The 12,506-nt window shown below is 41.1% G+C and overlaps 1 protein-coding gene across 1 annotated transcript; it reads left to right on the plus strand.

The window, feature by feature from the left end:
* Window positions 1–1,070: 1,070 nt before the first annotated feature.
* Window positions 1,071–3,763, plus strand: hyal6 (hyaluronoglucosaminidase 6; the record flags this gene model as incomplete). Its single annotated transcript, XM_083666277.1, has 3 exons — window positions 1,071–2,009; window positions 2,276–2,365; window positions 3,305–3,763. The coding sequence occupies 3 exons, from the start codon at window positions 1,071–1,073 to the stop codon at window positions 3,761–3,763; spliced, it is 1,488 nt and encodes a 495-aa protein (XP_083522403.1).
* Between the last annotated feature and the right edge of the window lie 8,743 nt (window positions 3,764–12,506).

Below are 12,506 nucleotides of genomic sequence, written 5' to 3' on the forward strand. Positions count from 1 at the left end.
AAACAATGCAATTGTAAACAAACACTGTATAGCTTGAAAACATGGTTAAAAGTATAATGTTTATCTCATGGATGGTCAGTCCTTGCATCCATAGCTCTGTCTATGAAATAGTGAGTGGCTACATTTTCCCAGCCCCATCCCTCAGCTGTTTACGAAAAAGTGGCTGGGAGCCCGCTTCGTTTGCATTACAGATTGCACCTTTAAAGCAGATGAACATTTAAAATACACAAATATATCCTGAGGATAGTATGGTTAATGTTAGTCATGTTACAAACTATAAAATGTGCTTCTACTTCCACTGAATGGAGCAATTGCATTCCCATCAGTGGTTTCCCTGCTCTGGATTAGTGGTAAGTGAAAATGAGGACTGGTTTTCCATGTCTCCTTTGGAGGCAACCTCAATAGCCATGTAAGAGCTGGGTCATGGTTCCACTCCCTGCATTTGGAAAAATATGAATATTACCCCCATTATTATTATGAGAGAAGGCGCCAACTGTAATTAGAGGTGGGGGCATCTTACGTAAGAAGCTGGAAAGGATTATCAAGAGAAGAAGGACAGAGAGAGAGAGAGAGAGAGAGAGAGAGAGAGAGAGAGTGTGTGTGTGTGTGTGTGTGTGTGTGTGTGTGTGTGTGTGTGTGTGTGTGTGTGACAGGCTGTTGGTGGGGTAGTAGATGGAAATCAGTGTCAAAACAGGAAAAATACCTGGTCTAATTAATCCCAACTATGTAAATATCTACATCATTGTCACATCATAACCAACGCCCACTCAATACATTTTTGTTTGGGAAATCCAGGCACACATATACATGACCTACTGGGGCACAACATACTTGACAGAGACACATCCTGTCAAATGGCACCTTTCTATGAGAATAGAGGAGCATTGTGCTGTGTGTGGAATCTAGAGCAGTTCAGTTCACTGACCCTTACTCAATGTCCTTTCATCAGCCCCACTAATTATCCCTGTCCAGTCAACCCAATGATTTTTACTTTTGCTGATGTTTACTTTCTTTTCCCCCTCCTTTCCCTGGGATAGGACCATTAATTGATCCATGTGGACTCGGGGGCGATGGCGCTGATTGTCCAGTATCTACTGGTAGTGGTGAGCTTGTGGGTCGAGATTGGGGTGAGAGTTGGGGTCCAGGGTGAGCAGATGAAGCAAGCCCGTGCTCCCCTGATCCCTCACCGGCCATTTGTGGTAGTGTGGAACGCTCCCACAGAGTCTTGCCGCCTTCGCTTCAAGGTGGACCTGGACCTCAGTGTCTTTGACATCGTGGCCAACCTCAATGAAACCCTCAGTGGGCCCAATGTCACCATCTTCTACCATAGACACCTTGGCCACTACCCGTACTACTCCAGCTCTGGAGCCCCCATCAACGGGGGCCTGCCCCAGAACCAGAGTCTCTCTAAGCATCTGAGCAAGGCCCGGGCCGACATTGATAAACTCATCCCCCACAAGGACTTCCGGGGCCTGGCCGTGATTGACTGGGAGAACTGGAGACCCCAGTGGGTGCGCAACTGGGGCTCCAAGGACATCTACCGCAATAAGTCCAAGGAGCAGATCCGGAAGCTCCACCCGAGTTGGCCTGAGAGTAAGGTGGAGAACGAGGCCAAGGAGTCCTTCGAGAGGGCAGGGCAGGCCTTTATGAACGCCACCCTGCTCTTGGCCGAAGGTCGGCGACCGGATGGTCTTTGGGGCTTCTACCTGTTCCCGGACTGCTACAACTATGGCTACAAGGAGCACCCACAGCGCTACACGGGGGAGTGCCCCAACGTCGAGCACGTCCGCAACGACCACTTGATGTGGCTGTGGAGGGAGAGCACAGCCCTTTTCCCCTCTGTTTACCTGGACTACGAGCTCAAGTCATCAGCCAACACCGTCAAGTTTGTCCACTACCGCATCAAAGAGGCCATGAGGATTGCGTCCATTGCCCGCACCGACTTCACACTGCCCGTGTTTGTCTACTCCAGACCCTTCTATGCGTACACCTTTGTGGTCCTCTCTGAGGTGAGGTGACTTGGAATATGTTCTACTTTTGGATAGCTGATAACTGATAATCAGTAATGTTGGGTTGATTTATTAACAATATTAGTCTCTATTCTAAAGCTAAGGAATCAAGAGGTAGAGATTATCGAGAGGTAAAAGAGTATCAACATTAGGCACTGGAGCAGGTCAAGTATTTAAGCTAGGCAAGCTTTATGACATCTCACCATACTCTAGGCTGGAGGGGGAGAATGCTTTGAGTGTCATGTTTCTCAATATGTCTCCACTAGAGTGATCTGGTCCACACAATTGGGGAGAGTGCAGCATTGGGGGCGGCAGGAGTGGTGCTTTGGGGCTCCTCAGAGTATGCCCGAACACAGGTAAAGAAATTACACTGTTTAATAAAGGCAATATGAATAACAATTGTCTTTTCCATTGTGTGAATGAATAAATTAATTAATGTGCATGACCACTTCATAGAGCCTGCTTCACACTGGCAACACATCAGGTAACAAGAAATTGCATAACACTGTCAAGTTGTTGCAAGTTGTAATGTAGTTAGCAAGACTCAACATAAACCTCAGGTTCCCATGAGACAATGATTGACAGCACATGACATGTGAAGAGCTTTTACTGATTTCCTTTACTGTTGAGTTCTTGACTAGTTCTCAGTGTCTCCTGAAATAGCACATTTCAGCGTAGTCACTGTGGCTTATGAGATCAGGAACCTTAAAGAAGGCCTGATTTACATCAGACAGTGGTTGAGAGCTCTGTTGAAAAAGGTCACGTGATGATTTTCTGGGTCTGTTTACAAGGGCTGCATCAATTGTAAATTATGCGTGGAAGTGAATTTGTTTGCAGAATGTTACTTCAAGGATGAGAGTCGTTAAAAAAAGTAATGTTTCCACTCTGAAATATCCATGATGTAAGGGTGGCATCAGTAGATCAAATGATCAGCATTCAAAGACATTTTATCAAGCTCATTTTGTGTATCAGAGTAAACAGAGTTAAGCCTCCATTCCCTGAGGTAAAGACACTTTGACATACATGTAGGGGCAAGAAAACAGAGAGAGAGAGAGAGAGAGAGAGAGAGAGAGAGAGAGAGAGGGAGAGAGAGAGAGAGAGAGAGAGAGAGAGAGAGAATGAACATTTGATAGCAGGATACAAGACAAGAGGTAGAGTGAGGAGACAGTATAGTAGTTAACCTATAGTTAACTACTATACTGTAGGTTATAACCATTCTTCTAATGAACTGTTGGCTTATCTATTGTTATGCCAATGTGTATGTTAAACTAATGTATATCTGTGTGGGCCTGCAGAGGAACTGCCTGGCTGTGAAGAAGTACATTGACGGCCCTCTGGGCCACTATGTCATCAACGTGACCTCCGCCGCCAAGCTGTGCAGCAAGGCCCTGTGCAAGAAAAATGGCAAGTGTGTGCGCAAGAGCCTAGACTCCGGCGCCTACCTCCACCTCAACCCCCGCTTCTTCCACATCCGCAGTAACCCGGGCCCCAGGGGACCCTGCTTCCACGTGAGCGGCCATCTTAACAACCACGACATCTTGGACATGAAGCACAAGTTCACCTGCCAGTGTTACCAAGGCTGGACAGGGGTCTACTGTGAGATGCCCCAGAACCCACCGCCCCCCCTTCTGCCCCCGCCCAGGGACAACAGCCTGCTGGGGGACATACTGGTCATTCTATCCTTTCATTTCTCCTGCCTCTGTGTCATCATGTTCCTAGGCCTTTGTCTCATCATCAAGTGTCTAATTTTGTAATGAGAGGGGGTCCTCCCATTAGACTGGGTTTCTTGCACCTGATGCTACGTGTCCCACAGGAGTCCACATTTAGTTCTCAGCCAGAGGAGGCTGGTGGAGGCAGAAATTGGAGGATGGACTCATTGTAATTCTACCTCCAACAGGCTCCACTGTTTCCAGCACTATCACACCTGAGTCAGCGACTCAGATAATAATCAAGTCTTGGTTTGTTGAATCAGGTGTGTGTGTTAGTATTGGGCTAAAACATGTGCACTTCAGGGGATTAAAGGAGCAATGTGTAATTGGTACATCTATTTTTAGACTTTTAAATGAGAAATGCCCAAGGAACTTAGTTCAACTCTCTTACCCCATCAGAACCCAACATATAAGCTTATTTTACTCCATTGTTTGTAAAAAATTTAATTTTAAACACACACTGTACAGCTTCAAAATGTGTTTAAAACTATCTAACACACTGACTTGTTGCTACTAGAGACTGCTATTCTGCCTTATAGTTTGCCGTGATTATTATCAGTATGTATTATATTTTACGTATCAGCATGTCTTATTTACTATCATGCCTTATTTATGATCACCGTCAAATCGTGTGTGCTGTTGTTTTTACAATAATTACCATTAATTTTACTCTTACATTCTTACGCGTGAATATTTAATAGCATGAACTATTAGTTTCGCCTTTTTTCCATTCTGAATTAGCTTGTAACTTATGAGTTGTTTCAATTTATTTTTTTATTATTATTATTATTATTTTTTTAATTTCTTTTTTCCATTCTGAATTAGCTTGTAACTTATGAGTTGTTTCAATTTGGAAAAGGACAAATTATTGTCTGGTCCGAGAAATTCAAAATGAATGATTTAGAACAAATCATATATATTTTCACTGTTTTACTGCCTGTCTCCAATGAGTGATTTGTAGTTGCCTAACTGTTGGTATTTTACTGTTCTATTTCACTCCTGTCCGTTGGCTACAAATTAATAACTTTCATATAAGTGTCATATCATTGCTGTAGCCTTGGACAGTTCTTGATATGTGTGACATTCAGTTTGATTCAGCAGTGTTTTACATTGAGTGGACGAGAAATTATGACATATCCTATTATGACATTTTTTTATGATAACAACTGTAGGCTCCTTTTCTATCCAGTCTCAATCCCACTAAAATCCAAAATCCTTACCTGTCTCGCATTGAAAATCCCTAATTTCATTCTGTAATCAATACATTATCAAAGCCATATCCATGTCAGATGGCGCAAGAATATTTCCCCCACTTCTCTGCGCTGCGAGAGAATGCATGATGATTGTATGAGAGTAGATAGAATTTGGTCCTATTGCTTGGTCCTCATTAAAATACCCTGACATTTAAACCATTTCCACTCTTCAACTCTATAATTCATGAGCTGCTATTATAAACTTGATTTTGCCAATCTATCTGATAAGGCAAGCTGATAAGGCAAACCATTCTCTTTTCCATAGCTCTTGTTACCACCTAGTGGTGGCTTTCGGCAGCATTTCACAACTCATGTCTGTCACAGCAGTGGCACTGAGGTAGACCACCGATGCGATGGCAGTATGAACCTTTTAAACACTGGCCTACTGTATAGTTTAGCCGTGAGACAGCATGGCTCTCTCTCTCAAGTGAGAGTACATGACTGTCACGGGGTGGGAGTAACAGGGTATAAGGAGACACACCAGTAGTCAGTCTGCTAATTAAGAGGCACACCTGTAGCCAGTGATCAATTAGAGGGGAGCTGGATAAAACCCCTGTGTTTTGTATAGTTGGATCTCTGGGAGCTGAGCAGGAAGAGCTATTCCACCACATGCCTGAACTAGACCCTAGACCCTAGACCCTAGACCCTAGACCCTAGACCCTAGACCCTAGACCCTAGACCCTGAAACTTTGAGAGGGGAGCGGTCCCCACTATGAAATCCCCCTTATACAGTATGTCTGTCTGTTTGATTTGTGTTTCACCTGTGTACCAACCCATCCCTACTGTGGGAGAAAGCAGGCCGTACCAGACAGGCGAGCTGGGATCATGTTCCAGTGGGCAGAGGAGACAAAGACCCTGATCAATGCACTACATGGAGCCTTAGCTCCGCCCATTAAGGAACATGATATCGCCTGTGAATGTGCCTGTATTTCCCTACGGTGCCTTGCGGCTTGCCGCAGTGAAAGTCACCATTGTCGGCACGTCTCGAGGTCTGCATTGGAAGCGGGGCCATCGAGGACGTTACCCAGTGGGAGCACTGAATGGAGCAGTCGTTTCATGAGGCAGACCAGAGGACTCGCTGTAATTAATAGGGAGGGTAAACCTACCTGTGGGTGGTGTTCTACTAGGCCAGCATAGTCAGGCTGGTAAAGGGACGAGAAGGGACAATGCTGTTTGGGGTGGTGGCGAAGGGGGGGGGGGGGTCCACTGTTTGTACTTTATCACACTGTGTAATAAAGTAATTATTGAGCATTATTTTTCCGGGTCTTCTGTGTTTGAGATGTGTGCTGGGGAAATCTAAATCCTGCATTGTTACATCCATTTTTAGACTTTTAAATTAATGATATATAACCAAATATATATAACCATTGATTCTTGAGTTGGTCTTAGTTCAACTGTTTTATCAGAACCAAAAATATAAGCTTGTTTTACTCCATTGTTTGTAAGAGATTTTGTTGTAAACATACACTGTAAATCTTCAAAACATGGTTAAAAACAAAAGCTCTCTATGAATTCAAGAGTGGTAACATTTCTCCAGCCCCAGCTGTTTACCAAAAAAAAAGTGGTGGGGAGACCGCTTTGTTATTGTTCGAATCCCAGATTGTTTTTTCCCAGATTGTTCGAATCCCAGATTCTTTTTTCCATTCTGAATTAGCTTGTAACTTATGAGTTGTTTCAATTTGGAAAAGGACAAATTATTGTCTGGTCCGAGAAATTCAAAATGAATGATTTAAATCAATAACCATTGATTCTTGAGTTGGTCTTAGTTCAACTGTTTTATCAGAACCAAAAATATAAGCTTGTTTTACTCCATTGTTTGTAAGAGATTTTGTTGTAAACATACACTGTAAATCTTCAAAACATGGTTAAAAACAAAAGCTCTCTATGAATTCAAGAGTGGTAACATTTCTCCAGCCCCAGCTGTTTACCAAAAAAAAAGTGGTGGGGAGACCGCTTTGTTATTGTTCGAATCCCAGATTGCTCCTTTAAAGTGTATTGCACATTAGAGAGAATATCTATTTAGTTGTGACATAGCCATAACTCAAGCGAGTCATGCAGTCTTGCAACTTTGTATACAGTCTATGGTTGGTCACATGACAAAACAATGCCACACTTAGGTTTGTCTCATGGGAAAGGGAGGTACACATGCAAAGAGTGGCGTGTATCCAAAAGACTCTTTGGTAATAACGTGGGGGAGGGGTTGTTTTGACGGTGCCATTGTGTGTGTGTGTGTGTGTGTGAGTGAGTTGGGAGGGGGTGGGTGATTGATATCGGGAGGTCTCACAATGTTGAATTCACCACAGGAAAAGGCCAAACTCCTACTTCTTTAACCACACATCTTTCAAAACAAGGTAATCGGGTAAGGCAATGTTCTGTAACTTATTATTATTGGATCTGAAATACACACACACTATTTCACTTTATTACATTGAAAAGTGAAACAACATGCATTGAATAAAGAATATACTTACAAAAGTAAGTCTACATTCAAGTTCATTTGTATTCACCTTACTTTAGTGTTAATTTCCATTTCCATTGGATTTCATATTTCTCCATTCAGCTGACTATTGACATACAGTACATTGAGTAAGTCATGGGACATGTGTGACATGTGTGACATGGTGTTATGGTTTGGGCATGTATAGCAGTGAAGCATGTTTTTCTTGTTTTGGCTCTATAGTCCAAAAGATTGGATTGACATCAAACTATTACTATGAGATTAGTATAGATTGTCAGCTTTTATTTAAGGGTATATTTAAGATATGTTATTCTCTGGTGACGTTCTGCCAGACTTGTACTGCAGCCATCTTCAGTTGTTTGTTTTTAGGTCTTTTTGCCTAAAATCTAATCTGGAAATAATATACATGTTCAGTTGGATTTAAATCTGAAGATTGACTTGGCCAAACAAAAACTTTTCACTTTTTGACCCTGAAAAACTCCCTCGTTGCTATGGCAGTATGTTTTGGGTCATTGTCTTGCCGTATGATAAACCGCAACCCAAATAATATGGAGGCAATGGCTTGTACTCGAGCAGACAAGATATTTTTACACACTTCAGAATACGTTACTTTAAGTTACTAATTAAGTTAACCAGTTTTTGAGGGAGCTATACATGCCCAAACCATAACACCCCCTCCACCATGTTTCACAGATGAAGTGGTATGCTGTAAATCTTTGCAATCACTCTGGTACATGATAAGATGAATATTATCTGTCCGCAATACCTTTTTCCAGACCTCTGCAGGCTATTTGGGTACTTTCTAGCAAACTGCAATCAGACTGTAACCCATCTTTTCTCAGGATAACTAGTGGTTTGTACCTTGCAGTGAAGCTTCTGTAGTTCGGCTGGTGATGTATTCTGCGGATGGTAGTCTCTGACACATGACACAGGCCTACCTGAAAGTGTTCCTGATCTGTGGGAGTTTTGTTTTTTTAATGTTTCATGGTGAGCATGGTGAGCATCATCCACTGTAGAATTCTTCCTTGGCCTACCAGCCCTTTTGCGATTGCTGAGCTCACCAGTGTTTTTTTTTCTTTCTAATGATGTTCTGAACTGTTGATTTTGACAAGCCAAAGGCGAATCAATCAATACTAGACATTGACAGCTCTCTTATGCCTGCACAAATGATGTGACGGAACACACCTGACTAACCAGAAACCCCTGTCAAGCCAGTTATGCTATTACTTTTGGTACTCTGAAATAGGGGGACTATGTATAAAAAGTGTTGTCATTTCTAAATGGTGAAACCAATATGTACACAGATACCATAAAATAAAAGCTGAGAATATCTATTTGAACCTCATATTAATTGTTCGATTAAGAGTATAGAAAATAAGAAAAAAAGGCTTCAATGTCCCATTATGCTTATGCAGGGCACTGTATTTCCTAGCTATGGAAAATCAGCTCCACTTTAAAACAATGTTAGTGTTAAGTGTGTGATTACGATCAGACACACCTCTGTTGTCTTAAGATCAACTCCCAGATTTAACATTTCCCCTGCAGTAGAGGAACATAAACATAACTTGGTATGTCTCAAGTATCTTGACATCAACATTAATGCTGATCACAGGACTACAAGACCCACAAGAGGGAACACCATGTTCGTTTTCATAAACCTTATGTGAGGTTTATTAATTTACAGTATTTGAGTCTTGATTCATTTATTGACCTTGAAACAATGTCAAAAACACAACCCACCATAATGAAAACCATTGCATGCTCAAAGGTGGCAGGACACACCTCACAGCTGGGCTCTTGGCCACGCACAGATCTGGTGACAGGAATGTGCTACATGATGTGTAGATTAAATAAACACTTGTAACTTTTTTGGGTGGGGGTATGATTGTTCTATCCAACACAAGCAAGGACGGGCTCTTCAGGGTCAGAGACAGGAAAGAAACACCCGAAGAGAAGGGCATATGGACCGTATAAACCCGACACAGAATGCATGTTGAGAATACTTCAAACGAATCGTGTGTGCGTGTGCGTGTGTGTGTGCATTGATTGTATGAATACAATAGAAAAGGAAAATATTCCACAGCATACGTGTGGGACTCAACGTTAAAATAAATTGAACGCAAATAAAAATGACTTCACCCTGTATAGCCACAATGAAAATTCTTGTCAAAGTATTTCTAACATTGAAACTAGGATAACTGTTCAGTCTAAACTGTTCATTTGGTTTACAGGATGAGGCAAAAAACAATATTCAACTACAATACGTTAAGAAGTAAGAAACCATTTGGTATGCAAACATTTGTGTTGTGGAGTATAGTCATTGTGAAGGTTGGCAATGAAGAGATTGACATAGTTGCTACCATGAAGTGAGAATAAGAAGAGACCGTACCAAATACACTTCGAGCTCTGAGGATAACAAGTTGAAGTTAAATTGAAGGAAACAAATGATGGAGAACTATTACCATGGAGTCACTATTTAGCATGGAAGGATACTTGTTTTTCTATTGCTATTCATAATGAAAAACGCTTTGTTTCTCTTTTTGTTGTTCAATCATCATCATTGCCATAACAAACTGGATGCAGAGGGGTAAGTAATACAACAGCTGGTCATAAACTCAAAGTGAAGGTTTCACTTCTGACATTTTCCCTACTTTGTCTTTCCTTCCAAAACTACTAATTAGCATTCACCACTAACAGTACACCTTGGCCAGCTGAGTGAGTCAAATATCATACACTTTCCCTTGCAGGTATATGCCTGTTTTTGCCAGGCGACAACAATGTGAAGTTCACTGTCCAATTCTGGAGCCCTATTCAATCAAAACTGGTATCCAGATTTCCTGTTGGTCCAACAAGCCATACAAAACAAAAAATATATATAACAACAACATAAACAAACAAAAACATCAAATCAAATATTTTAATTTAGCAATGTGTCTGTTGAATTGCTTTTACAATATATGTCAAAGGCTAATTGGTCATTATCCCTGGTTGAAAATATGAAATGATTGTTCCCACATGTTTTTTTCCAGATGGGTGGGTGTTTGACACATACTGGCACCATGTGGTTGCAGGACTATGATGATTGACAGCTGAGAAAGTAAACAGAACCAACTTAAGCTCATTATTGCCACACCGGAGTGACTGCTTATCCAGATTGACAGATTTATTGAATAACAACAACCGATTCACCCTCAAGGATATTATATAAGTTGTTAACAACATTGTACAGACATGAACAAAATACTAACTATTTTTCAGTTTCATGGGGGAGGTCAAGGTTACAATTGTGTCATATCATCATGAGTTCTATGCCTCTGTTTCTATTGAAGCCTAGACTATTTTCATACAGTAGGTTAGGATTCAGCACTGATTGCCTTTGCTTCCTTCACATGGACTGTCCTCTCCAAGTGGACTGTTTATTGGTTGGTCTCACATTTCTGTGGTCTAACTATCAGGCTCATCTGCTTGAGGTAATTAGAGGGAGGGAGATGGGAGAGGTAAACATCTCGTGCCCCTTCATACACAACTACTTAACAAGGCGTGTTTAGATGCAACGTGATAAGACACTGCAGATGCAACGTGATGTCTCTTTGGAGTGTGATGTCTTCGCTGCTACCTCACCCCCTGGAAGTGACACTTGAATTGCTTTTACTTCCTGTACTCGGCAAGACTACTTTTCAGAAAACATGTACATTTCCTTGAAGTTCAGAAAAAATGAAAGCATACACCTGTTGCAAAAGATACAGTGTGAAGTAGCTGATGATACATTTAGAAATTAGTTAGGTCAAATAAGCATAGAGCAGTTACTCCTTTGAGGAGAGTTTAAGCACTTTTTAGTTAAGTTTTATATTTAAAAAAATGGCATATTCTGTAACAATGTATTATGCTCAAAACAAACAAAGAAAAAACATTTCCTTGCTATTAACGACTTATTTACATTCACACTTTAATGGCAAAAAACTGTTCAAAGGAGAAAAACTGGAGTGGATGCTTAGAAAGTTAAGACTTGATTCCAGAAGAAAAGCTTAAGCTAAGAAATAAAGGAAATTTATTGTTCTACTTACTGGACCCAATACACACTGCAGTAGTTCATGTAATGGAGGAAATAAGCAAATGTCGGACTTATGTCACACATTGGGAATCCTTGCCCCTTTTCAGCAAACATACAAGCACGTCACACGTACACACCCACCGTTGCTAATTGTCGACTACTCAAACCTATAGTTGACTTCAGCTGGCAGACACTCTGTAATTTAATTTCTGCCTTAATGAGCATCATTTATCACTGAAGACCAAGACATCAACATTACCATCATTACACAGCTCATTCAGTTTGGAAAAAGTAAGTCCAAAACCTTTAAGTGACATTTTTCAATCCTTAACAATAAAAGCTAACCCTAACCCTAACAGAAAGTCACGGTAACACTTTCTATGAACCAGCTGTGGCTAATGCTTTCTGTTTTTCAGACAGCAGGATATTGTCCAGTTCATTTGAGGCTCATGCTCCGACACAAGGGAAGACTGGAGGCACCAGCATTTGGACTTCCCAGTCTCTCATAAATACATATCCTGAATATTTGACAAGCTAACAGTACATATTAGATATTTGTTTTCGTTGCACCAGAGTGGATAAGCTTGACAAGAAAGTATGTAGAGAGAATGAATGAATGAATGCAAATTACCTAAGAACATGATGTCACTCTAATGACATTCATATGGGCTTAATTTAAATTACATTATGAATTGAATAATATTTCACTATGAGCACTTGTGTGTACATTACCAGACACAAATGTTTTGAACAATGTTGACGACTATGCCTTGTTCAATATGTATTCACTCTTAAGAAACACTTCTTCTTACTTCTACACACTAAACCCAAACCATCTAATTACCGCCCCCAGTCACAGCTGATATAGCCTTCTATTGGCTGTCAAAATATCCCAGTCACAACCTTTACTATCCTCTTTGGGTTTAAACATAGTTGTCACAGTGCTATTTACGGTCAACAGTTGGACACCCCTTTTTTGTTTCTGTTTTGTAGGACATGGAGGGAGAAGCTCAAGTGAACTTAAAA

The sequence above is a fragment of the Argentina silus genome, assembly GCF_951799395.1.
Source record: "Argentina silus genome assembly, chromosome: 3".
NCBI classification, from domain to species: domain Eukaryota; kingdom Metazoa; phylum Chordata; class Actinopteri; order Argentiniformes; family Argentinidae; genus Argentina; species Argentina silus.